The sequence below is a fragment of the Nothobranchius furzeri genome, chromosome 2 (genome assembly GCF_043380555.1).
Source record: "Nothobranchius furzeri strain GRZ-AD chromosome 2, NfurGRZ-RIMD1, whole genome shotgun sequence".
NCBI lineage: Eukaryota > Metazoa > Chordata > Actinopteri > Cyprinodontiformes > Nothobranchiidae > Nothobranchius > Nothobranchius furzeri.
The window spans coordinates 60058553-60084891 of record NC_091742.1 but is presented as its reverse complement, the minus strand read 5'-3'; the positions used below and the strand labels follow the sequence as shown (position 1 = coordinate 60084891).

The 26339-nt window shown below is 43.7% G+C and overlaps 1 protein-coding gene across 1 annotated transcript in view; it reads left to right on the top strand.

Annotated features, from left to right (window-relative positions):
- The first annotated feature begins 22126 nt into the window (after nucleotides 1–22126).
- The window catches only part of LOC107377263 (uncharacterized), a 6161-nt gene continuing 1948 nt past the window's right edge, over nucleotides 22127–26339 (top strand). Inside the window, exons 1-2 of the mRNA XM_015946772.3 lie at nucleotides 22127–22457; nucleotides 24483–26339. The exon at nucleotides 24483–26339 is cut by the window's right edge and continues 1948 nt beyond it. Coding sequence (XP_015802258.3) covers nucleotides 22250–22457; nucleotides 24483–26140 — 1866 coding nt within the window. The 5' untranslated portion in view covers nucleotides 22127–22249 and the 3' untranslated portion in view covers nucleotides 26141–26339. The remainder of the gene's footprint in view (nucleotides 22458–24482) is intronic.

The window sequence follows — 26339 nt, the reverse complement described above, 5'->3', positions numbered from 1 at the left end:
AGACAAGTGTTCTACCAGATGCGACAACACGGCATTAAGCTCCGCCCAGCTAAATGTGAGCTCTTTAAGAGACAAATTCGATATATTGGGCGAGTGGTGTCAGGAGAAGGGATTCAGCTCGATCCAAAGGATTTGGAAGCAGTGCTAGCCCTGAAAGACAAGAAGCCTCGCACAGTGGGAGAAGTCCGGACGTTGCTTGGATTTCTCAGCTACTACCGGTCCTTTATCCAAGACTTTTCACGACTAGCGAGGCCCTTGTTTGAAATTCTCCAAAGCCCAGCTGAGATAGGTCATGCCATCAAGCCTCAGACTGTTAAGGGGAAAAGTCCAGTGACCAAAGGGAACAAGGGGCAACTTCCCTCTCGCTCACCTGTCACCTGGACTACTGAACATCAGAACGTGGTGTCCAGGTTGGTGGACATGTTGACAAACCCCCCCATCCTGGCCTACCCAGACTTCGATCTTCCCTTTGTGTTACACACAGACGCTTCAAACGAAGGTCTGGGAGCTGTATTATACCAACGCCAAAACAACAAACTGCGTGTCATTGGGTACGGCTCCAGGACCTTAACACCGGCAGAGAAGAACTATCATCTGCACTCGGGCAAACTTGAGTTCCTGGCACTTAAATGGGCTATTTGCGACAAGTTCCGGGATTACCTGTATTATGCACCAACTTTCACGGTCTATACCGATAATAACCCCTTGACCTACATCTTGAGTTCCGCAAGACTGAATGCTGTGGGCCATAGATGGGTTGGGGAGTTGGCAGATTTCCATTTTGACATTAAGTATCGACCAGGGAAGAGGAACGCGGATGCCGATATGTTGTCCAGGTATCCCGTGAACCTGCAGCAGCAGATGAATGACCATACAGAGACAGTGTCACCGGAGGTGGTCTCTGCTGTGTGGCAGGGGACAAAATTGGTGCAAGACGATGATGTTCCCTGGGTGGCTGCATTGCAACTAAACGGTGATGATGGGAATGCTGTACCACACACTAGCGTTTCAGACATCATTCCCAGGGATATCACCGCTGCACAGCAGGCAGATCCAGCTATTAAAGAAGTTATTTCTTTGAAACTGAGAGCTTGGACTCCAAATGAAAAAGAAAAAAAAACAATGTCTAAACAGACGAGGAGACTGCTCTATGAGTGGAACAAGTTAGAAGTAGAAAATGGACTACTTTACAGAAAAACAAACCAAAACCGACAACTGGTCCTCCCTGAACAGCTCAAATCAGTAGTACTGAAAAGCTTACATGACGACATGGGGCATGTAGGTTCTGAAAAGGTGATCCATCTGGCCCGAGAACGGTTCTATTGGCCGTACATGCAGCAAGATGTGGAAGAATACGTGACAAAAAAATGCCAGTGTATTAAACAGAAGCATCCCAATATCCCGCAGAGAGCTCCAATGGGATCCCTCACCACCAGTGCACCTTTTGAGTTGGTCTCTATTGACTATTTGCACTTGGAGCCAAGCAAAGGAGGATATGAGTATATCCTTGTTCTCGTTGATCACTTCACGCGCTTTGCGCAGGCATACCCAACGAGAAACAAATCAGGGAAGGCAGCTGCTGAAAAGATATTTCAGGACTTTATTCCTCGCTTTGGGTATCCAGAGAAGTTGCATCATGACCAAGGACGTGAGTTTGAAAACAGCCTGTTCCAAAGATTGCAACAACTATCAGGAATTGCACACTCACGCACCACTCCTTATCATCCTCAGTGCAATCCAGTGGAGCGGTTAAATCGCACACTTCTTCAAATGCTGCGCACCCTACAAGAAGAGAAAAAGAGTGAATGGAAAGATCATCTGCCTCAGATCGTGCATGCCTACAATTGCACAAGGCATGACGCAACAGGGTACTCTCCATTTTTTCTCTTGTATGGCAGGGCTCCACGGCTACCAGTTGACCTACTTTTCCACCAAGGCAAAGACACTGAGGCACAAAACCACCAAACGTTCGTTCAAAAGTGGGCCGAGAGGATGCGAGTTGCTTACCAAATAGCTGCAAATAACAGCCGGCAGTCCTCAGCCAAAAGCAAGAAGCAGTACGACAGACATGTAAGAGGTGCCACCCTCCAGCCAGGTGACAGAGTACTGGTGAAAAATCTGTCAGAGAGAGGAGGGCCAGGAAAACTGCGCGCATATTGGGAGAAAGTGGTACATCGCGTGGTGGAGAGACTGGGAGATGGACCCGTCTATAAGGTACAGCCAGAGAGAGGTAGTAAAGCCATGCGGGTTCTTCATAGAAACCTTCTACTACCAGTGAACGACTTACCTTTCGAGGAAGAACTTCCTGTGGAAGAAAAGACAAAAGCAAAACAGCGAAGACAACCTGTAGGAAAGGTCCATGAAACAGCGACAAGTAGCTCTGATGAGGAAGGTAGTTATACCTACCACTACGGCCTCCGGAGCAAGATTCCCTGCTACAGACTCGTGAACCCTCAACAACAAGGACCTGCCATTCAACAGGAGCAACCTCAGCAACAGGAAACTGTCATTCCAAAGCAGAAGTCTAACAGTGAGCCCAAGCTACGTGCGACAGCAAGAGAGTTCTGCCCACTTGACAGGCCAGAAGATGGGGGTGAACAAGATGTTGTAGAAGCTGAGGAGTTAGCAGAAAAAGGCAAGGAGGAAAGTGATGGAGAAAACAGAGAAAATGACATTGTAAGGAGGTCACAAAGGAGGGGGAGACCAGCGGAAAGACTCACGTACAACGTACTGGGTCAGCCATCATACTGCCACTGGAGGGCAGATATGAACACCCTTTCGGCTAGCCAACCCTGGATGTGGACACACAGCGTCCCATCATTCTTTCACCCCATCTATTCACAGCCGTACTATCACAATAACTTCGCACCCATAAACTGATGGGTCCACACATGAAGAAACAAATGTCAGGAGCCATTCCTTGAAGTGGGGGAGAGTGTAGAGAGTTGAAAATAGCTTTCTAGTAAAATCTGGTATCAGAAATAAGATGGGGAAAACTGTTATGATTGTATGTGTGTACCTGTCAGTTTACAATGCTATTCCGCATACAGCCGCTAGAGGGCGCATTACGCGCAGTGGTATCGAGTAGCGTTTTGGGGCACAGAGGAAGAATAAACCTTCCTGTTGTGAAACTGACATCAGCTCAACGTGTGTCCCTTTTTCTATTCTTTATCACAGGTTAGTAAAGGCATTTAAGTGAATGTATACTGCAGACCTTACAAACAGAGTATGTTGTTCATGTGGGTACTGAGCGCAACTCGCTAAAGAAATTGGATTTGTTCTGAGTTGTGTCTGAACTGTGGGTTGAGGCTGCGGGTAAAATGATGCTAATGCTAGCGGACTGGGCTAATGTGGGATACTGAGTGTGTGTGGGGAAGCTAAGTGTGAGAGACTTCGGGACTGTGAACTCTTAAGGTGGTAGGCACTCTGATAAATTGGTTTTATGCTACGTTTTAGTCTTCTGGTTGATGTTGTGGTTACAAGAACAAGTTTGTGGTTTAAGATGAAGACATTTATAGAGTGTTATAAGGAAACTGTTTGATCAATGCTGACTGCACAGTAGTAGTGAACGCCATTAAAGGAGCATTGCACTCTATATAGTTGTAGATTGTATAAGAACAGTGGAAATACATTTCACATAAATAAGTTAATGCTGAACGAGAATTAAAATGTTTAAAAATGAGTTAATTTTATGATGTTGTAAATGTAGTTAAAACAAAGTACAGAGTACCCTATTGTGTTTTGTTTATCTTGGTGAAATAAATGTGTTCATTGTGATCCATTTTGAATCTGATGTTGTAAATGGATTTAAGCCACCCTTTGTTCATGTTTTGTCAAAATTGGAGAGAAGAATAAACCTTCCTGTTGTGAAACTGACATCAGCTCAACGTGTGTCCCTTTTTCTATTCTTTATCACAGACACACGTTATTGAACAGGAAACCAGTTGCCCCTCTGGTCATCATCTTAGGGAGGCAACAACTGCCTTATCAACCCCAATACCCACTCAAGCCAGAAGCAGAAGAGGGTATAAATGCAACTATTGAAGGTCTAATTCAAGCAGGAGTACTAAAAGAAACCTATAGCATATGTAACACTCCAATTCTGCCAGTGCTAAAAGCAGACAAGCTCAAGTACAGACTGGTACATGATTTAAGAGCTGTAAATGAAGTGATCACTGACTTTGACGCAGACGTGCCAAATCCAAGCACATTACTGAGTAACATCGATGGGGAAGCTAAATACTTCACGGTAATTGATCTGTGTTCAGCATTTTTTAGCATCCCATTGGCCAAAGAATCACAATATCCTTTTGCTTTCACGTTTCGTGGGAGACAGCTCACGTACAGAAGGCTACCACAAGGGCTAAAACACAGTCCACACATCTTTAATCAGATTTTGAAACAGAGCCTCGAAGGCATCGAGGTGAACAGCACTGTGATTCAGTATGTTGATGACCTACTGATTTGCGCACGAACAATCGATGATTGCCATCGTGACTCCATTAAAGTCCTCCAGAAGTTAGCTCGGGGAGGACACAAAGCCTCTCTGACAAAGCTTCAGTACTGCCAACCACAGGTAGAGTACCTAGGGAGAGTAATCTCCCATGGGACTGTCGCCATCTCACCAGAACACATGGAAGGTGTGAGCAAAGCTCCACAACCACAAACTGTTGGACAAATGATGACATTTCTGGGAATGACTGGTTTCAACTCCGAGTGGATTGAAAACTATGCTGAAAAAACCGCACCACTTAGGGCACTGATTAAAGATGCTGGAAGTGAGTCTTTAAAATCGACTCTAAAATGGACAAATGAAGCTAAGATAGCTTTTGAAACCATCAAACAAGACATGCAAACTGCGCCAAGTTTAGCAACACCTGACTACACAAAACCATTTTTGCTGTACGTCGCAAACAGACATGACATGTATGCCTCTGCAGTGTTAATGCAGGACACATGCAGTGGACGTCGGAAACAACCTATTGCGTACTACAGTGCAAAACTTGACAATGTGGCACAGGGATGGCCCCCTTGTTATCAAGGATTGGCTGCTTTGCATTATGCTTATGAGAAAGCCTCAGTGATAACAATGGGATATCCTGTCACCATCTACACACATCACAAAATATCTGAACTAATCAACCGAGGGAAGTTTGTGTTAAACCAAGCAAGATGCCTGCAGTATATGCCACTACTGACATATCCTGACGTTGTCATAAAGAGGTGTACCACAACAAACCCTGCTAACAGTGTTCCCTTTGAGTTTGAAGGAGAACCACATTGCTGCATAGCCGAGGTATCTAGATACACTAAGCTAAGGCCTGATTTGTGTCATGTGATTATTTACCATAATGCATCAGCATGTCTAGTGACTAGATTAAGTCATATTACTTATTAAAAACATATTAATCATAATATTGTGATTTCACAGATCGGTCACATTGTATTATTGACTAACAGTTGTTTTGATTAGCTTTATTGAAAATAGAGTTCTTTGATCTAATAAAAGAAATGAAAAGAGTCTTCATCTTCTGTCTTCATTTCTGGAAAGTAAACAGTTTAGAAGAACAGTTTAAACATGTTTAAAACGGAGACATGCGTGACGCGTCTAAAATTCGCACCTGCTCCACTATTGTGGAAATTAAACTAACAAGATGAATAACATGAAATTATTTTAGGAACAGAAAACATCCCCCACACTTTTGAAAAGCTTGCAACGCGCCTGGGTTGATCTGGGAAAGTTGGAGTAGAGAGATCCATATGACGAGTGGCTCTGAGATTACTGATGCTGTTAGATCTTCCTGCATCTAAAACTGGATGCTCTTTATTAACAAAAGCCTACAGTTTCCAGATCCTTACAGGTAACCCAGAAAACCTGTAAAAGAAGTGATTTGGTGTTTGTTGTTGTCTTGTTTTGAAAAGAAGGTAATCTATTGTGATTTGTGAGGAACAGGAAACTAAAAGATGCTTGCTGCATTATTGGAATCACAGTCAGAACCCCAAAAACTAGACAGGATAAAAACTCAGGATTTTGGAACATCTCTGTTGAAGAAACATCTCTGGATTCAGTTACTTATCAGGATACTCACCTTTGCTACATAAACCTTCTGGACACAGCTCTCTGGTGTTCTCCATCCGCTCCGCTCACCTGCTCTCTCCACGCTGCTTCTCCTGGACCTACTCACCTGGACACACCCCGACTCTCGACCTGCCCTTCCCAATACCTCCACCTACCTCATTCCCTGTAAGTCTTTTCTCTGCACCTCCTCAGTTAAGACTTACCTCTCAGGACTCCCCTTTATCTGCTCTCCCCTCCTCAGACGCTGCGCTCAGTTCTTCCCGACCTCCACTGGAATTCCCAGGGCGCCTTATGTTCTCGTTCTAAAATAAACTCTCATTTTTGTTTAGTCTGTGTGTTGTGATTCTGCATGTCCTGGGTTAAACGCCTTCCCCAGACCATGACACTCTCCAGAGTTCCTACGGACACGGGCCGATTTATGATGCAGATTAGAAAAATCCCAATGTTTTCTTTAAGTAGTAGAAAGAGAATAAACTAATACATCCATTCACACAATCTGTATTAAAATGATTTTAGTTAGAGTGAAAGTCAATAACTTTCCATTTCCTTTGTGATGTAATGTAACTAAGTGGCCACTAGAGGAGGACAAAAACAAACACAACACTGCTGTCTGACTGACGAATGGGTATTTTCAGCTTCACCAGGTAAGGTGACAACCTCTGAACCTGAGATTATGCTGGGAGGGTAAAGACTCAGATCCAGCTGAGGTGAACAGAGTACTGTGTGTGCTTTAGGAATACTACCCTCCACAAGGCAGCAGCACTCTGCTCCTTTGATCCTGCCAAAGCTCCAGCAGTCACTTTTGATGATTTGAATCTTCACAGACTCCTAACTGCTGAATCAAACCCTCCACCTGTTGTATTTTAAACCCTTGATTGTTAACTATCTTTCTTCTTTCTCAGCTGTTCCCTTCAGCAGTAGCTATTAGTCCAATGTTGCACACCACGACTCGTGAGCATGTCCAGATGTCTGGAAAACACCTGAAGAAGTCTGACGGACTGCTGGATCGGTACCCTCTGCCTTCACAAACACCTCCGTGAGATGTAATATTGAACGGTGACAACAGACTCATCAAAAACAGTTATTCCAATGGGGTTCAAAAATGAGGGCAACTGGACATCTTTGATTTCTTGAAGACATTTTGTTTCTCGTCCGAGGAGCTTTGACCCTCACGTATTGACAATCCGCTGTAGCTGTGGTGCTTAAGGAGCAGAAACTATCTATGCACACCTCTCCTCCCTACCTGCTGATGAGTCGTCGGAGTCGTTAGCCTCTGTTGTGAGGGAATTGTTTTGATTAGATGCGAGAGGGTGTGACCTAGACTGAAACAGTTTGGAGATTAGGTTCAGGGCTGCATTGTGAAACCTGAGACCTCCCCCTCTATTTAATGTAGGTTTTTCATGTTTGACGTAGATTGCTTCCTTCTCTTCTCTCACAAACCATATCTTCTCTGTCCAGAATGTCCTCTTCAAAAGTGTGTCCCTTTTCCTTCCCGGCTGATACCATCCCCTCTTCAGTGGGTCAGTCGGGCCCTTCCGCTCCTCCAACTGCACGCTGACGACAATGCCGCCATCGCCAGGCTGCTCCTGAGATCAGAGCTGTGCCGCCTGACCTAGAGGCCCCGGCCCTGCCGCCCTATCTGCAGCTGCAGTTCTGTCCAGATGTCTCCCGAGGATCCTGGTTTCCTGGGGCTCAGTCCAAGCCATCCTGTCCCAGGGTTCTTGTGTCTCCGACTCCCGAGGTCCAGTCTCCTTGCCGCCAGCCTCCTGTTGCCTTCATGTTGCCAGCCTCAACTTTTACTTTTATCCCTTTGTAAGAGTTAATTTAATTTAATGCTAAATTCCTGTCAGTTTTTTACTCGTACAAACATTCACAGTGATTTTCTTGAGTAAGATTGAAAGTGTTGTGTAGAGGACATGACCACCAAAGACTAAATCTAGTGTTGTCACACAGAATGAAACACGAGCGTAATATTTACCAAATAAGCATGAAAGTTTGATTTTAAAACTCATAACAACCAGGGTATTTTTTATTTATATTTTTTACTTTTAAAACTGTAGAACATTTAAAGCTACTGCAGTAGAATAAGTTAAACTGAGTTAGATGAAAATATTTTCATAAGTTTAACAAATCCTTAAGACATTCTCTTGTTTTTGCATTTTTTGGTACAGATCTCTGGCTGATGTGAGACATCTGCCACTGTAACCAGATTTTTTTCTCCTTTCTCATGCCGACTTCGCTCTCCTTCCGATCTTCACATTTGTGTCGAGCCTCCGTTTGTGTTGACACAAGTGGCTCCAAACTCTTGGTTTTATGTGCTTCCAATAAACATGTCAGTTTCAGATGGCTGAATAAATGTGTTTAAATATACAATAAAAATGCAGCTGATGTATTTTCCAAATGAAAGTCCTCCACCTAAATGTCTGCCACTGTTTACTTTTGCATTCTTGCACGTTTGTTTGCTCCACACGACATTTCAATAGGAGCTGGTGAGGTGTTTCCGACATCCTCAAGGTCATGTTTGCTTTTTATTTTGTGCTTAAACATTGCTGAACCTTGACAAAGCCACTAATTGAATGGTGTGTGTGTGTGCATGTGTGTGTGCATGTGTGTGTGTGTGCGCGTGCGTGCGTGCGTTTAGGAAACACTCCAAATAAGGTCAAACTATTCCAGTTGTCCTCCTGCTCTTGTCTGCTGCCCTTTTGAGTAACAAGTCTTACTCTGCTTTCATTCTCTCCCATTTGAGACATTTTCTTTCTGTATTTTTCTGCAATCTCCAAACGGTGTTTACGTTCAAAGCTACCACTGACCCCGCTCTTGTTTCTCCCTCTGCCATCACTCTCGCCTGGATTTTCTGCTGTATCACAGTGGCAGATGGAAATAGAACTGAGAGGAAGTATCTACCAGCAGAGGGTGTGTGTGTGTGTGTGTGTGTGTGTGTGTGTGTGTGTGTGTGTGTGTGTGTGTGTGTGTGTGTGTGTGTGTGTGTGTGTGTGTGTGATTAGGTTGATCAAACTTCTAGAGCTTTCCTCTCAGGATCCAGCGCTTGGTTCTTGTGAGAAAAGCAGTAACGAAAATAAAAGACTAACATGAAGTCAGTAAATGATTAGTAAACAGATTCTAACAGGTCATTTACCTGTAACCAGTGAGAAGATGAGTAGAAGGACCTTCATCATTTCTCTGATCTTGATAAACCTTTAACTCCACTTGGTCCTTCAGCTCTTCTCATCAGTGTTTCCTGAGTTTAAACGTAACCCCACCTCCGCCTTCCTCTTCTCTCATGATGAGATGAGCTGCTTTCTGATTGGAAATCTGGACCAATCACTTTGTCTCAAGAAATTCTGTAAAAGCCATCGACATACATATATGAGTGTTTTTGTGCTTTTGTATTACACCAGGTTTCAAAACCTTCAACCTAAAATAAAAATTAATTTTTTGTTCTTCATTCTTATGATTCTTTTGTAGGAAACTCTTTATTATGCTGATTAACAAAAACAAAATCCTAAATCTGCTTAAAAGACGTTGCCCAAAACAAAGGTAAAGGCCTGTTTAATACCCCTGAATAATTATAGGTCATTTACAGCAAATAAACTGTCAAGACAGACAATGGAGTATTTTTATATTTTTTTGTATATTTTTTATGTAAAAAGCATTTTGTGTTTTATCATATTAGACTGGGACTTTTGTTTGTGTTTAACCAGGTTTGATTTCTACATCTTTAATGAAATCCTGGCATTTTGCTGCTTATGTAATCAAATAAATTAAAATAATCAAATCAAATCTAACAAAATACTATTATGATCGTTTAGAAAGTATACGTGAATGACTAACAACACAAATGTTTCAAATTAATAAGAACTCATTAAAATTTACATGAAATTATATATTAATATCTAAATTGTTTCATTTTACTTTTTGCAAGTTTAGAAAAGCAGCAGATGAGACAGCATGTGTGATCATTCTTCATCTGATAATATTAGAACATGTCAGCGATGTCTGAGGGGCTTTTACAAACACTGTATAACTAACACTCCTGGAGAGGGTATGAATTACACAGAGCCTTCTGGGGAGCCCAGTTATGTGGGGGGGAGTCATTTTGCCTTGGCCCCCAAAATGTCTTGAAACGGCCCTGGGTGTGTGACTGAGTTTTGAATGTGATCTGAATTGTATCAGATGTATAAATATGACATGTGTGTAACTTATTGTTTTATACAGGTAAAAATGTGTAGTGGAGATAAATCTACCTACATTTTACTTTGTTTTCTTGTTTTTATTTAACTATTTTCCTGTCCTGTCTGTCTCTCATCTTCCTGCATCTCCTCTAAACTCTCCAGAAAAACTGCTGCCTGGATTCTTACTTTTTCACCTCATCAGTTAATTTTGAGCAGATCAAAGGATCTCCTGACCGCAAAGCGGAGAGTGCGTGTCGATGCTGCATCAGTGAGGTGAAATCACCGCAGCACAGGTGATGAGCTCCGCAGTAGCAGAGCGCTTCAGGCACAAATAAGACAGAACATAGAGAACATGAGCGGACATGAATGATCGTGTGTTAATTATAGTTTTTTGGTTGCGCCACTTTGAGATTGGACCGTGCGCTGGAAGCAGCTGCCTGGATCACTGCGCAACAACGCAGCGCTGTGCCGCTCTCTGTGCTCTCTGCTCAAAAGAGTCCACAAATTATGTAATATAGGTAGAAAACCTATTTACGGCTCCCCTGGATGTGTAGGATATCCAGCTCACCCATAATTCGATCCCTGCTCCTGGATGAAAAGCCGGACATTTTCATCAATACAAGAACCCCCCAGTCCGGATGCCCGGACAGAGAGTGAAAAGTGGACATGTCCGGGGAAAACAGGACGCACGGTCACCCTAGTTTAATATAAAGCGGGAGGTTACAGATAGGCCTACAGTATTTTGCTCGTGCCCTTGCTGCCCTGGGCCCTTTAGAGTTCGTGGGCCCTGGTTAATCCGTCCTTGCTGTCAGCGTGTACTACATAAGGTACACAGCAAGCTGAAGATGTGGAGAGGGGCTTGGAGCGTGTCGCAGAACCAGAGCGCATGCGGGAAGATTCCTCCGACTGAATTCAGTCGGAGGAATCTTCCCGCTGATCTGAATCTGATGCGGCTCTCTGTGCTTGTAAAATAATGAATGGATATTTAAATAAAATGCTTTATATTTTACTGAATTAATTTTATATCTGTAAGTCAATTCTATGTAAAGATTGTCTGCGTAAACCTGAACAGGCCCAACCCAGTCTTACTGTGAGACCGGGTTGATGGGTCACTTTTGTGTGTAATCATAGGTGCTTTCTGAGCTGAAGAGGATGTGAGATTCTGGGATTCTCCTCCTGGATGTGTCGCCACATTGGAGACAGGAACAAGCACAATTCAGCCAAAGTTTCATAATCAGGGAACATTTTCTAAGTGACAAGTCTCTCTGAGAGACAGGGTTTGGAGAACACTCGCTTCAGTGGGAGGAACCTTCCCGCATGCGCTCTGGTTCTGCGACACGCTCCAAGCCAATCTGCACAACTTCAGCTCGCTGTGCACATATGCGCTGAGAGCGAGCTGCACTGAGCAGTGTCCAGCTCAGATGTTCAGATGGGAATCTTTTCTTGGGTGATTTAGCTACAACTGCGATGTGCGTAGAATAAAATGTCAGTTCATCTGCATGCGTCGGGGTAATTCTTTCTATTCTTTCTCCGTCAAAATAAACGGTCAAATACGAGAACTGTCTGATCAACACAACACAAGCCCTGCTTTTGACTGTTTTGTTTTCTTGTGAAAATTGTTGGAAAGAGATAAAATTTAACTTGATTACCACCAGAGCCAGTGCGCCGTTATCTCCGTGATGGTAGATGAGGGAAAAACAAATTGATCGGATCCTGCACGTCTTTTAACACATTGGTCAGGATTGACGCACTTTGTTTTCATTTAGTTGGTTAAAAAAAGTCGGGCTCAGGTCGGGCCAGAGAATCCTGAAAACCTTTTCGGACCGGGTCGGGCTGGGGCTCCACCCCCTCGGGCCGGGCCGGGCACGGGCTCAGATTTTAGGCCCGTGCAGGGCTCTACTCTTCACCACGACAGATTGGTTCAGCGTCCGCATCACTGCAGACGCTGAACCAATCCGCCTGTCGATCTCCCGATCCCTCCTACCCTACCCTCACTCGTGAACAAGACCCGAGATACTTAAACTCCTCCACCTGAGGTAGGACCTCTCCCCCGACCCAGAGTTGGCAAGCCACCCTTTTCCGGTCGAGAACCATGGTCTCAGATTTGGAGGTGCTGATCCTCATCCCAGCCGCTTAACACTCGGCCACGAACCCACCCAGCAAGAGCTGAAGGTCGGAGCTGGATGAAGCTAGGAGGACCACTTCATCCGCAAAAAGCAGAGACAAGATTCTCCTGCCACCAAACTCGACACACTCCACACCACGGCTGCGCCTAGAAATTCTGCCCATAAAGGTTATGAACAGAACCGGTGACAAAGGGCAGCCCTGGCGGAGTCCAACCCTCACCGAGAACAGGTCCGACTTACTACCGGCTATGCGGACAAAACTCACGCTCCTCTGGTAAAGGGACAGAATGGCCCTTAACAGAAAGCCACCCACCCCATACTCCTGGAGCATCCTCCACAGGGTGCCCCTGGGGACACGGTCATAAGCCTTCTCCAAATCCACAAAACACATGTGGATTGGTTGGGCAAACTCCCATGCCCCCACCATCACCCTTGCAAGGGTATAGAGCTGGTCCACAGTTCCATGGCCAGGACGAAAACCACATTGCTCCTCTTCAATCTGAGATTCAACTATCGTTCGGACCCTCCTCTCCAGTACCTTGGAGTAGACGTGTCCAGGGAGGCTGAGGAGTGTGATCCCCCTATAGTTCGAAGACACCCTCAGGTCACCCTTCTTAAAGATGGGGGCCACCACCCCGGTCTGCCACTCCACAGGAACTGCCCCCGATGACCACGCAATTTTGCAGAGACGTGTCAACCACGACAGCCCTGCAACATCCATAGCCTTGAGATACCCAGGACAAACCTCATCCACCCCCGTGGCTCCGCTGCTGTGTAGTTGTTTGACTACCTCAGCAACTTCTGATCCCGAGATTGGACAGTCCATCCTCAGGTCTCCCAGCTCTGGCTCCTCTTCGGAATGCGCGTAGTTGGGATTGAGGAGCTCCTCAAAGTATTCCTTCCACTGTCCGACTATAGCCCCAGGTGACGTCAGCAGCTCCCCATCCCCACTGTAAACAGTGTGAGCGAGTTGCTGCCTTCCTCTCCTGAGGCGCCGGACAGTTTGCCAGAACCTCTTTGGAGCCGATCGATAGTCTTTCTCCATGGCCTCACCAAACTCCTCCCACGCCCGAGATTTTGCCTCGGCAACTGCCAATGCTGCACCCCGCTTGGCTATCCGGTACCCGTCTGCTGCCTCCGTAGACCCACAGACCAGCAACGCCCTGTGGGCCTCCTTCTTCAGCCTGACGGCTCCCCGAACCTCTGGTGTCCACCAGCAGGTACGGGGGTTGCCACCACGACTGGCACCGGTCACCTTGCGACCACAGCTAGCAACAGCCGCCTTGGGCGCAATTTTAATTGTCAAAAACTCCAGCGAACCAACCCACTTCAGGTGTGTGGCGTCATCAGCGACTAGTCAAAGTCGACTCGATTTCATCACTTGATGGTCGACTTTAAAAAAACTTAAGTCATAGTGTCCAATACTCTACAGTAATGAGTGATGGGTTCACATGAGTGTTATTCCTGAAATGATTTAGTTCAGATCTTAAATGACACCAGATTAGTAGTTGTTGAATTTAATATCAATCTATCAGTATATGCTGTCACTAATAATATTAATATGAATGTTTAACATATTCGCTTCACATTAATGTTTAATAAGATTTAGTAGTTTAGAAATATGCATTCAGCTCTATTCCTGACTCTGTCTGAATTATTCTGAAGTGTGTGTTTCTCTGGCAATCCAAAGACCCCAAGTTCACATCAAACCAAATATTCAAAGACCAATACGGTTGATAATTCATATTTAAATGGAATATATATATATATATATATATATATATATATATATATATATATATCAGTCAGTGAAAGTAACCACTTAATCACGCTGCAGCAATAAAGAACGGAAAAAAATCATCTGTTGTTAAAATCGGCCCAGTTTTGCTTATCGGACCAATACCAATATAAAACGGCTAACAACGGTGATACCGACATCGATGCTGATAGATCGTGCATCCCTAGTATTTTTATTTTCAAATGCTCTAGTTTAGAAATGTTCTTTGACATTTCAAATCCCCCCTCCATGTTTACAGGGAAAGCCAAAGAAAGTGGAGCCTCTCCAGCTACGTGTCCCTCTACTCCAGACCTGGGCATTTTACGGCCCGCGGGCCACATACGGCCCTTTGGTTGACTTTGACCGGCCCGCGTAAGGTTAATTGGAAATTACAAAATAAATGTATTTTCTCATTTTACCTCATGCATGGGCTAAGGCTGCATTGCTTTTATTTTGAAGTTGTTTTTTACGTGCACAATGACGCAATACGTACAGCAACAAGTGCCCGCGGTTGACATGGTGATTGTAGCCCTAGAAATGTCCGCTCATGCAAAAAAAAAAAAGAAAAAAAGAATGAAAGATGCCAAATACAGGATTTTCAACAAAAATTGGACTGCTAAGTTTTTTTTTTTTTACTGAAGTCGGAGGCAAAGCCGTGTGTTTGGTTTGCGGGGAGGAGATTGCCGTGTTTAAGGACTACAATTTGAGTCGGCAATTTGACAAGAAACACTCGGAAAAATACAAGAACTCATCTGATGCTGAGAGGGCACGGACATCCGAAGCTTTGCTAGCAAAGTTGCAAAAGCAGCAAGGCTGTTTTACTAAGCTTCACACATCCAGGGATGCAGCAACCAGGACCAGCTTTGTGATATCCCACAAAATAGCTAAAAACAGCAAGCCGTTTTCGGAGGGAGAGTTTGTCAAAGAGTGCATGGTGGACTCCGCAGCACTAATATGCCCTGAAAAAAAAGGCGCATTTGAGCAAATCCCGCTGTCCAGGCGAACCGTGGGGAACCTGGAGCTTCAGCTGCAACGTGAAGTGGCAAGTTTTGACTTTTTCTCATTGGCCTTAGACGAGAGCTGTGATGTCCGGGGGATAACGGAGCTCACAGAGGAGCAGGCAGCAATGCGGTCGATGAAAGGGACAAGGACAGGGAGTTATGTTTTTACAGAGGTAAATGCGTGCACGGACACTCCGGGATTGAAATGGGAGAGACTGTCAGGTGTCACAACAGACGGTTGTCCAAATCTTACAGGGAAAAATGTCGGACTTTTGAAACGCATGCAAGATAAAGTGACAGAAATCGATGCAGATCAAAAATAGGTGTTTTTGCATTGTTTTATACACCAACATGTGTTGTGCAAGTCAGTGCTAAAAATCAACCATGTTACTGATGTTGTTACTAAAATAATAAACTTCATCAGGGCACGGGCCATGAATCACAGACAGTTTGTCGCTCTTTTGGAGGACTCCACACAGCTGTCAGATGGCTCAGCCTGGGGAAAGTGCTGAAGAGGGTTTGGGACTTGTAAGCAGAGATTCAGGATCTCTGCTGGATTTCTACTCTTCTCTTAAGGAGGAGAACTTTCCAAACCTGAGGAGACATGCTCAGAAGATGTTGGTTCTCTTCGGCTCTACCTACATTTGTGAACAAACATTTTCAATGATGATGTTTACAAAATCCAGGTAAAGATCCTCTCTCACTGATGATCATTTGTCAGCTGTGCTTCGCATCTCCACCTCAGACATTCAACCTGACTTTGATGCAGATTTCAGATTCAGATTCAGATTTCAGATTTCAGATTTATTGGCCAAGTAAAATTACATTTACAAGGAATTTGTCTTCGGTAGATGTTCGCTCTCTAAAACATACAACAACCATAATAAATGAGAATAAAAATACCTAAAAACACATAAGAACATGTATACCCACACACATGTTCATTTACGCACACACCTATATACATACCCACACACACATATATGCACTCGTTAAAGCCCAGCAGAGACTAGATTTCTCTCATTGAATGAGAAAAAAATCGCTTAAAAACACAAAATAAGGTGTTTGGACCACAAATGTAGGCAACTAGCAGTGAACTGGGACACTTTTTTTAAACCTCTTTCTCAAGATCACAGTTCAGTGATTTTATTTTACAGACAATACTGTGTGTCTGTAGAATGCTAAGAACCTCTTTCCAACAATATTTGAAACTCAAAATGTGTTTTGGAGTGAATGTGACTAAAACTGTTAACTAATATAAGTCACAATTGTTTAACAAAAATCAAATGCGCACTTTGTTTACCATTGCCTTGGGAAATTTGAATAAATCACATTTTTGTAAGCCAACCTCACTTTTTCCTTTTTGCTCATTTATAACATATAGTCTACTCTTACCAGCTTGGAAAAACGATGGTATTTACTGCTTTTTATAAAGAAATACCATTAATATTATGCATAATTGACTTCAGCCTTTTGGCCTGGCCCTCCACAATATTTTCTATTTCTCGTGTGGCCCCATGGAAAAAATAATTGCCCACCCCTGCTCTACTCGGATGGTTTTCTGAACACCTCCGACCAGACCTGCGGCAGGTTGTTGCTGACCAGCCTGGACAGGTCATTGTTCTGGTCCAAAACACATCAACACGACCCTCCGACGTCCAGAGGGGAGTCAACAAACGTCTCAGAGTGGAGCTCATGAAAGGATCTTTGTTAGGGGCGTGCACCCCCACAACTGTTGCATCAAAACGACCGGCTCAGCTGCTCTATTTAATGTGTGTGTGTGTGTGTGTGTGTGTGTGTTTGTGTGTGTTCTGACCATGTATGTGTGTGTGTGTGTGTGTGTGTGTGTGTGTGTGTGTGTGTGTGTGTGTGTGTGTGTGTGTGTGTGTGTGTGTGTGTGTTCTGACCATGTATGTGTGTGTTCTGACCATATGTGTGTGTGTGTGTGTGTTCTGACCATGTGTGTGTGTGTTCTGACCATGTGTGTGTGTGTGTGTGTGTGTGTGTGTGTGTGTGTGTGTTCTGGTTCTGACCATGTGTGTGTGTTCTGGTTCTGACCATGTGTGTGTGTGTGTGTGTGTGTGTGTGTGTGTGTGTGTGTGTGTGTGTGTGTTCTGACCATGTCCTCAACTCTGTCTCCTATCCCAGCCTGGGCGAGACTGCGGGAAGGCCGCCAAATCGTTCCAGGGTCACTGCAACCCTCAATGCTCCTCCCCCTGTTCAGACTGAGGTGACATGCGCTGCTGGTAGTGGCTGCCGGAACCGAAGTGGGGATAGTCCCAACCCACCACCCCACCAGTGAACACTTATGCTGTGTTGTCCGAAGTCTGTTGCATATCTGTCTGAGGTTTTTTTTTTTGCAGAGCAAAGCTGCCCTCCCGGTGGAGGGTAACTCTGAAGTGCCTTTTTTTTCCCTCCACCTGACCCAACCCTCATGTAAACCCTCTTATCTCTATTAAGGTAGCGCGACTCAGGGTTGCGAATGACCACAGTCACCAATTCTTGTCATGTGTCTTGCCCATGTATGTCTGATCTCTGAATTGTGTGTACTGAAACTAATTTTCCTCTGGGATTAATAACGTATCTTTGAATTTGAATTGAATTTGTATGTGTGTGTGTGTGTTCTGACCATGTGTGTGTGTGTGTGTGTGTGTGTGTGTGTTCTGACAGTGCACAGACTCTGTGCACTGTCAGAACACAGGAGGAGTCAGGCATGCCAGGCTAGGACTCACCCTGAATGGCTAACTGACGAACGCACAAGTCTCCATCAAACAGGAAGGAGACGCCGTGTCCCCACTGCTGTCCTGCAGAGGTCGGATCCCCGTCTACCAAATAATCAACAAGACTGGCCATGGACAGCATCTCCTCTACGTGGAAGAGCTCGCTCTTCTCATCCATATAGAGAAGGTCTAATCTTTAGGTGTTTGAATCGCTCTTAGTCCGACCGCCTTCCTGGGATCCTGCTGCCATGGAGACCCTAACAGGGACTAATGGCCCAGCCAGCAGAGCTTCCAGGAACATGGAGGTCCTCAAACCCTCCCACCACGGTAAGGTGGCGATTCTGCGGGAGGGATGTTTTTTTTTGTATTATTTTATTGTTTATTTTGTGTTTTTTTATAAATGTTTTTCATAAAAATTTTATTTATCATACCATACCAATTTATTTATAAAGCACCATTTCAAAATAGCATGGCAGCTAACCCAAAAAAGACATTTTATCTGATAGAAAACAAAAACGTTTTATCAATCAATCAATCAATCAATCAATCAAAGCTTTATTTATAAAGAGCCTTCCGTAACCCTGTCAGGAAGCCCAAGGCGCTGAACATGGTACAGTACAAAGTTAAAGAAAGTGAATAAATCAGAAAATAAATCAATTCAAATTACAGATTACAAATTACAAAAAAAGGTGAAACATTGTAGTAGAAGACAAATGTGTAAAACAAGGGAAAAAGTGAACCAATGAAAACAGTGAGATAAAATCAACATAAAAGAGGGCCAAAGAGGGTTTTATAAAGATTTTTTGTTCTTTCTCCTATTTTTTCTACTTGCTAGTGAAATCTAAACAGCTTCTCGGTTCTAAGTCACCAAGTGAGCCTAAACGTAAAAAGCACATGAAGAACATGTGCTCATCTACTTTTTTTGAGTTTTATTTTACTTACTTCCTAAGTAAATAAAACTTAATTTACTTCTTAAACGTACTCCACCTCTTCTTCAGTCCCTTCAGGTCTTTTCCAGATGTGACTGATGCTTTAGTCTCGCTTACCTGTGAGGACTCTGGTTCAGTCTCTCTGCCAGAAACCAGAGACCTCCGAGCTTTGGCTCCTGTGATCGAGGTTCCACTTTTATTTACTCCTGAACTCTTTTCTGCACTCACTGATGATTTTTCTTTAACCTTACATCCATTATTTTCCCTCTGATGATGCGGGGTTTGCTCGTACGAGATCTCGGAGGACGTGCTTGGAAGAGCTTCGTCCACACTTGTCTTCTCGTATGAAAATTTTCCGTCTTCATCCTCACCTGAACTAACTTTTTCAATGTTGCTCTCTTCTCATCTCTGATATGTTTTACCTTTCTTTGCAACATCCCACCACATTTGAACTGTATTTGTATCTAATCCAAACCTGGCTAATCCTTCTTTAATATCTGACCAATTTATGTCTACATCATCCTCATCCAGTTCCTTTCCTGAGCTGGAGAACGAGCTACCAGAAGCCACGCTTTCACAGGCCCAATCCTGTAGACCAAGTTCCAACAAAAGTTCATCAAATTCATTTAGCCTCTTTATCACAGCCTGCCCACTTGTAAGGCCACTTGTGTCTTCAGACAATAAATCCACATCTTTCGTTTACATTCTTTTGTTTTTTGATTGGTGATCGGCAAAACGGCTCGTTTCCCTTTTTTTTTTTATTTCCAAAGGAAAATCTGATTGCCGTCATGTACACAGACACTCACAGACCTCGAGTTTTCAGCGTGACTTTTGTGTTCAGGCAATGAATCTTCGTCTTCTTGTTCGGAGCAACTTGTTTCATCTTCATCAAGACTTTCAAAGCTGTGGGAGAGCAAATCATAGTTTTCCTCTGAATCTGACGATGTGTCGCCCTCACTCAGTTCTCCTTCTGAAAAAACGGACGTTTCACCGTCTATGTCCTCTAAACCTTCATCAGAAGGAGACATTTCCTCATTTTCTTCTAAAGAAAGACATATTTCATCTCTTTCCTCAAAGTTCTCCTCTATAAATGTGGAAAGACCAATCTGATCGTCATCCTGATTCTCCCAAATAATCTTAGTCCGAGATAGACCAACGTCCTCCCCCCATTCGGTATCAGGATAAGAACCGCTGGCGAACACGCTAAGAGGAGCTCCATTTTCACAATTTAGCTCCATCACATCTGTTTCTAACCCGAGTTTGCAACCCATTCCTTCGTCCATATAAGGCAAGTCGCTGCCATCGTAAGGCAATGAGTCAAGGTCTCTTTCTGGCTCAGACCAGGTCTCACCTGCATCATGAAGCATTTCAGAGCCGTCAGACACGCAATCGTAATCTTCTGCTGAAACCGGAGATGTTTTCACTTCTCCTTCCATAAAAGCCTCTAATTCTGTAAAATTGGGTGACGTTTCCTGCTTTTGACCTAAAGAGAGCGAGTCTTCATCATTCTCATCGAAAAGCTCCTCTGTAGTTGCAGAACAGTCGCCCTCACATAAATCCATTCCTGAAGACAACTCTTCTGACTGAATTTCTCCAAAATCTTCCTTTAAAGTGAAAAAGACGTCTGTATCTGGATTATCACAGGAGAGGTCGTCTTCTGAATGAAACGACGACAGATAATCTTCAGCAGACTTTACAGAAGAGGAATAAGTCGTGTCTTCTGATGCTAAACAGCTTCCTGACATAACTCCGTCGTCCTGAGAAGCCGACACATCTTCAAAAGAAGAGTGGAGAAAAGCAGCTTCAGGACTAAAGGAATATCCGTCATTTTCACTAGACGTCGCAGACAAGTCGTCAAAGCGTTGTTCAGAAAAGTCCTGAGCAGAGATCGGTATTTCTGCTGCCTGGTCTCCGAACGCCGTCTCTAAAACTGCGGCTAACTGTTTTTCTCTGGAAACCACAAACATTTCCTCATTTCCAGTGAAGTCTTCGCTGAGAGACTTCGAGCCAGATTCTCTAAATTCAAATGCATCCAGATCTGACGTAGTTACTTGATCTGACGTAAAATCAGAAAATGGTTTTTCAGTCAGTGGTTCATGGGCCACAGAGACGCTTGTCTGGTGACCAGAATCCTTCTCTTCTTGGAAAACCGATGGTTCGACATCTCTGAGTAGACCGGTTGCTAATTCCAGCCCAAAACCACCGTTGCTTTCATATTCTGGTTTTTCTAAAGTAGATGAACCGTCTTTTGTTTCTCCGTAAGAATATTTAACATCAGTTATGTTCACTTTCAGAGAGAGAGATATCATCCCTTCATCTTCTGTAATCGATGGTTTGACATCTTTAAGTAGACAAGTTGAAATTTCGGGTCCAGGGCTATTAAAATCAGACTCCGGTTGTTCTACAGAGGATAAATCCTCTTTTTCTGTGTCTCCATAAAAATATTTATAAGCGTTTCTAACCGCTTTAGTAATTAGAGCACCTGCTACAAACCCAGTAACAGCAAACATGGCTGTACGGGTAGTTAAGAGCTTACCGAATCGATGCATCCTTCCCGCTGAGCTTAGCTCGACTGACTGAGGAGGTGAGTTCTAGCGCCCTATTTATAGGCTGGCAGGATGACGTCACAAAGGGACGTGATCAAAGGGTGGAGAGGAGCATGCGCAGACGTGAACAAAGGTGGAGAGGAGCACGCAGACGCAGCCAGCAAGCTAAAGCTTTGTCACGTGCGTCTTCAGCGTTTGTGAGATCGTCACGTGACTCAATTTCCTAAGTTTTAAGGAGTCACATGATTGTTTCATGGATTTTATTTTTTAGAATAAACGAAATTAATTTAGCATTTTTATGGATCTTAGAACTTCCTCGTGAGCATAAAGTGGGTGTAAATATTAAAAGTGGGTTGTTTAGGTTAATAAAATAGAATTGAAGTGTTTTCAATGTGCATTTGTTTATTTAACACAAGCCTGATACAGCAGTTACCTTCTGAAAAGGTAAATTATTCTGTTATTTTAATGATTCGGATTGTTCCCGCCGGGTCACGGCCGTTGTGAACAAGTCCGTTTGTCAGACATTTATTGACTGAACAGTTACTTCTCTATAACCTCAAACATGGTCAGTGCCGGCCCTGTGGTGGGCTGCTGCGGACCGGATCCGACCCAGGAATGAGCTCCCCTGCCCCGCTGGGAATTAAAAACACACCGCCATCACCTGTTGGAGCTGACAGCGGGATGCTGCGCCCTGGATCCGACCCAGGTTTAAGCTCTCCCCGCCCGCTGGGAGGGGAGGGCTGCGCCCGCTGGGAGGGCTGCCATTATTGATATATTTCCCTTTTCTGGCCACCAGGGGAGCTCAACAGGCACATGGGGGCGCGGTTTGTAGTGGTTGTGGCTGCAGCTAGGTAATATTCCACTTTAGTTTCAAAACTCGCCTGAACCCTGACAGTAGTATGAACTCTCCTCCTAAAATCACCGAGATGGTTTTCTCGTGCTCAGCGATGGGCTGCACGAACCGCCAGGGGGAATACCCAAATCTGAGTTTTCATCGTTTCCCGAAGAACGACCGAGAACGGAGGTCCAAATGGACAGCAGCAATCCGCAGGAAGTACTGGGAGCCCGGGCCATATGCCAGGGTCTGTGGCGAGCATTTCATCCTGGGTAAATTATTAAACTGATTATTTACTCGAGTTATTGTTTGCATCAGTGACCTTGTAACGGAGTTCCTCTAAAAACGAGGGGGTTGTTTTTATTTATGCCTCACTCCTAAAGCTCTGGTGTCTGCATCACGTTTGTAGCAACAGCTTGTTTTGTTTTGGTTTAGATGATGTCGCTCAGGAGTTGCAGCTGGCAGCCAAAAGTAGTTTATTCAAGTGTAATAAGAGTACTTTGTTCAAACTAAGTCTGAGTCAGGGGCGCCTCCAGAAAATTTTGATAGGGGTGTGGCCAGATGGGGCCAAAGAAATTTTTGGGGTGGCCATCAAATTGGTCCTTGTGGTAGCCTGTGGCAATGTACTGCATTGCACCTTTATTCATTTTTATTAAAATAACAGTACGTATCCAAAACATTAAACTTAAATTTAAAATGCAAACATTTTAGAAAAATACATTTCAGTTATTTGAAATGTTATCCCAGTTTTAATTTAAAAATTATTTGGTTTAGGTTTATTCACCTGTGTTGCTGTGTTAAAAAAAACTATGGAGATAAAAACTTTTTTTTGAATGGTGAGCAGCAGAAACATGCATTTTTTATTCTGGTTATGTCTTATTCATTAATTATAATATTTTTATTTTGCTTCACAATTATGTCTTGAATGAACAAGATTAATATATGGTTTGATTGAACATTAATATGATTTGTTAACGCTGGCTTTTCCAGGCCAGCAATTTTCTGCCCCTTGGGGGCGCCATTGGTATTGCATCCAAGTCTTCTGCATTCTCATGGTAGATCTTGTTAACCTTTATTTAACCGGATGAGTCGCTTGGAAAACTCATTCTCATTTACAGCGATGGTCTGGCCAAGAGGCATAGTTAGCTTTACTGAAGTTTACTTGTATTTTATATTATTATTAGGGCCCGACTGATATGCTTGTTTTGGGACCGATACCGATATAAAACTTTTAACAAAGGCCAATAGCCGATATAATGGCCGATAAATCTCCCTCACAAAAAAAGAAATAAAATTTTTCTTACGCTTAAACCCTTCATTCTCTGCCTTCTCTATTACACACCAAAATAACTCACTACGGTTTCCAAGTAATGCAAATAAGATTTATTTAGCAGATCTCAAAAACAACAGAACACACAAGCTCAGTTACAGCATAAATCTAACATTGAAGTTTTTTCTTGTAAACTGTGGTTTCCACAAATACATTTTAACTTAAAGGAATATTCCACCACTCAGTAAAGTTGTGTCTTGTTAAGATTCCCCAGAGTTAGACAAGTCAGAAAAAGCATTTTATAACCAGCCCAATACGATCTGGCAGCAGTTGGTTTTGTAGTTTAGCATAAAACAATGTAAGTGAATTCACATAGATTATAGTGTTTTTTATGTAGGTGAATGCAAGCCTTCCCTTCCATTGCTTTATGCTAAAACAACTGGTTACAACATGTTTTTTTCTGACTTGGCTAACTCTGGGGAATCTAACAACACACACGTTTAGGGACAGAAGGTCCCTGTAAGAATATTAAAATAATAAAAACGCAGTAATAAATAAAACATAATACTTGTGCTTTGTAACAAAGTAACACTCTGTGGAAGTTAACTTGGTGAACTTATTCACCCTGGACAGGAAATACTTGCACATAAGAAACATAAATAAGAAAAAATAAATAAAAAATGTTCCAAAACAATAATTTGTGTTCAAAGTTCAAAGAAGTGGAGCCACACAACATGAGTTCATAAAGCTGGCGCCATCTGCTGAATAGGTAGAGCCATATCGGCCGTCTTTTTGGCAGATAGCCGATACTGTTAATGACTCCAATATCGGCCGAGCCCTAGTTATCATCATTATGATTATTATAATTATTATTATTATGGCCCGGGGGCCTGAGCTAGAAGCTGGCAAGCTTATAAACACACATACTGTAAATTTAGGTTTTTAATTGTAACTTTTCATTAGACTAGATTATCAAACGCTCTGAAGTGCAGCGTATGTGATGCACCCCTCTCTCTGTCTATTTTAGGGAAAAGAAGTGATGATCCCAATCACCCCGACTACGTGCCAAGTATATTCAGCTTCTCTTCCCCTTCTGCTCGAGCTCAGGCTTTAAAAACGAAGGAGAAACATTTGAAACCGTTGGAAATGAAGGAGAAAAAGCCGAGCGACACTGAAGAAAAGGTAGTTCCATTGGCTGAAGCTGACGCCACAGAGGCCACGGATCACAAGCCACCTTGTGCGCTCTACTTTACCAAAGTCACGCATCAGAACCCAGCTTCTGATGTTCCAGAACCCACTGCTCTTCCAAAGCAGCATCACAGCTCAGAGTTCAGAGCTGACGCCAAAGAAGCTGTGCCTCAGATCCCAGCTTTTACACTCTTCATAACAAACGTCCTTCAACAGAACCCTGGTATCGCTACTCTTCCAAAACAGCAGCCCAGCTCAAATGTCACGGCTGAGGTTGCAGATTGTGGTCATCGTAACCCACCTTCTAATGTGCCTGATACCCTTGCACTTCTAGACTGGCATCACAGTGTTCCTGGACTTGGGCACCAAAACCCAACCCTTAAAGTCTATGCTTCCACTGGTCTTCAGGACCAACATCACAGCCCAGAATCCAGAGTTGATGTTTCAGAACTCATACATCAGTGTCCTCAGATTAAAGCTGAGCCTTCAGAACACGAGCATCAAATCTCAAAACTTGCGGTTCTCAAAATGGAGGTGCAGGCAGACGAGGCCCTCAGTGGTATAGTGGACGTACACAAACTGGTGCAGTCTTTAAATACAGAGTGCCAGTTCCTGAAGGACAAAGTTTGTGAGCTAGAGACAAAGTTGAAACACCAAACGTTTCAGATTTCACTTACCAGTGATGCTAAAGTGGAATACTTCACGGGACTTCCTAACAAGCGGACGTACGAGTTGTTATTAACTTACGTCTCATCTGTTTTTCCTTCGTCTTGTTCTCTTGAGCCCTCACAAGAGCTGCTCATGACACTTATAAAGCTGCGCCTCAATCTGACGGATGAATTGTTGGGTCACCTCTTTGGGACTGAACAGTCGACCGTATCAACCATCTTCCAGCGATGGGTAAAAGTGGTGGCGGACAGGCTTCAGTCCCTTGTGCTGTGGCCCGACAGAGAGGAGTTCAGACGCAGCTTGCCAAAATGCTATCAGTCCAAATTTAAAAACTGTGTCAGCATTGCACACTGCCTTGAGGTCCTGGTAGAACCTGGAGCTGAAACACATACCAGTGACAAGGAGCATAACACGGTGAAATTTCTCATCTCCATCACTCCCGAAGGAACCATCTCTTTTGTGTCCAAACCTTCGAAGGACTGTATCTCGAACAGAGTCCTCCTTGAAAACGTTGAGTTTCTTCAGAACCTGCAGCCTAGAGACTTGGTTCTGCCTGCTTGGGGTTTCGAGGCCAATGATCGTGGTGGCCTGTTCTGTGCAGAGGTGGAAACATCTCTAACCGGAGGAAGTGTGAAGTGGTTCAACTTCAGATATGTTGCATCATCAGAGGAAAACGTTCAAGTGAAGGCTCACGTGAAGAGACTGATTGGGATGTTGAGACAGAAATACCCCATCCTGGGATCAACTGTACCTCTTGGCTTGGCGAAACAGATTGTCGTCATATGTAGTGCGCTTTGTAATTTGTGTGAAACTTTTGCTTCAGGATGAGTGATGCGTAGTCTGTCTCTGTGAGACGGTTCTGGGTTTAATATGAGGACATGTGTGGAGTACGGACATTCAGGGACTTGGTGAGTCTAAATTGATGCAAGCAGGGACTGAGTGAATGGGTATGTATGAATGTCAAAGTATTGATTCATTTTTAAGGAAACTGACAATATTCATAAGCCTTAAAGTAGAAATTTGGTTT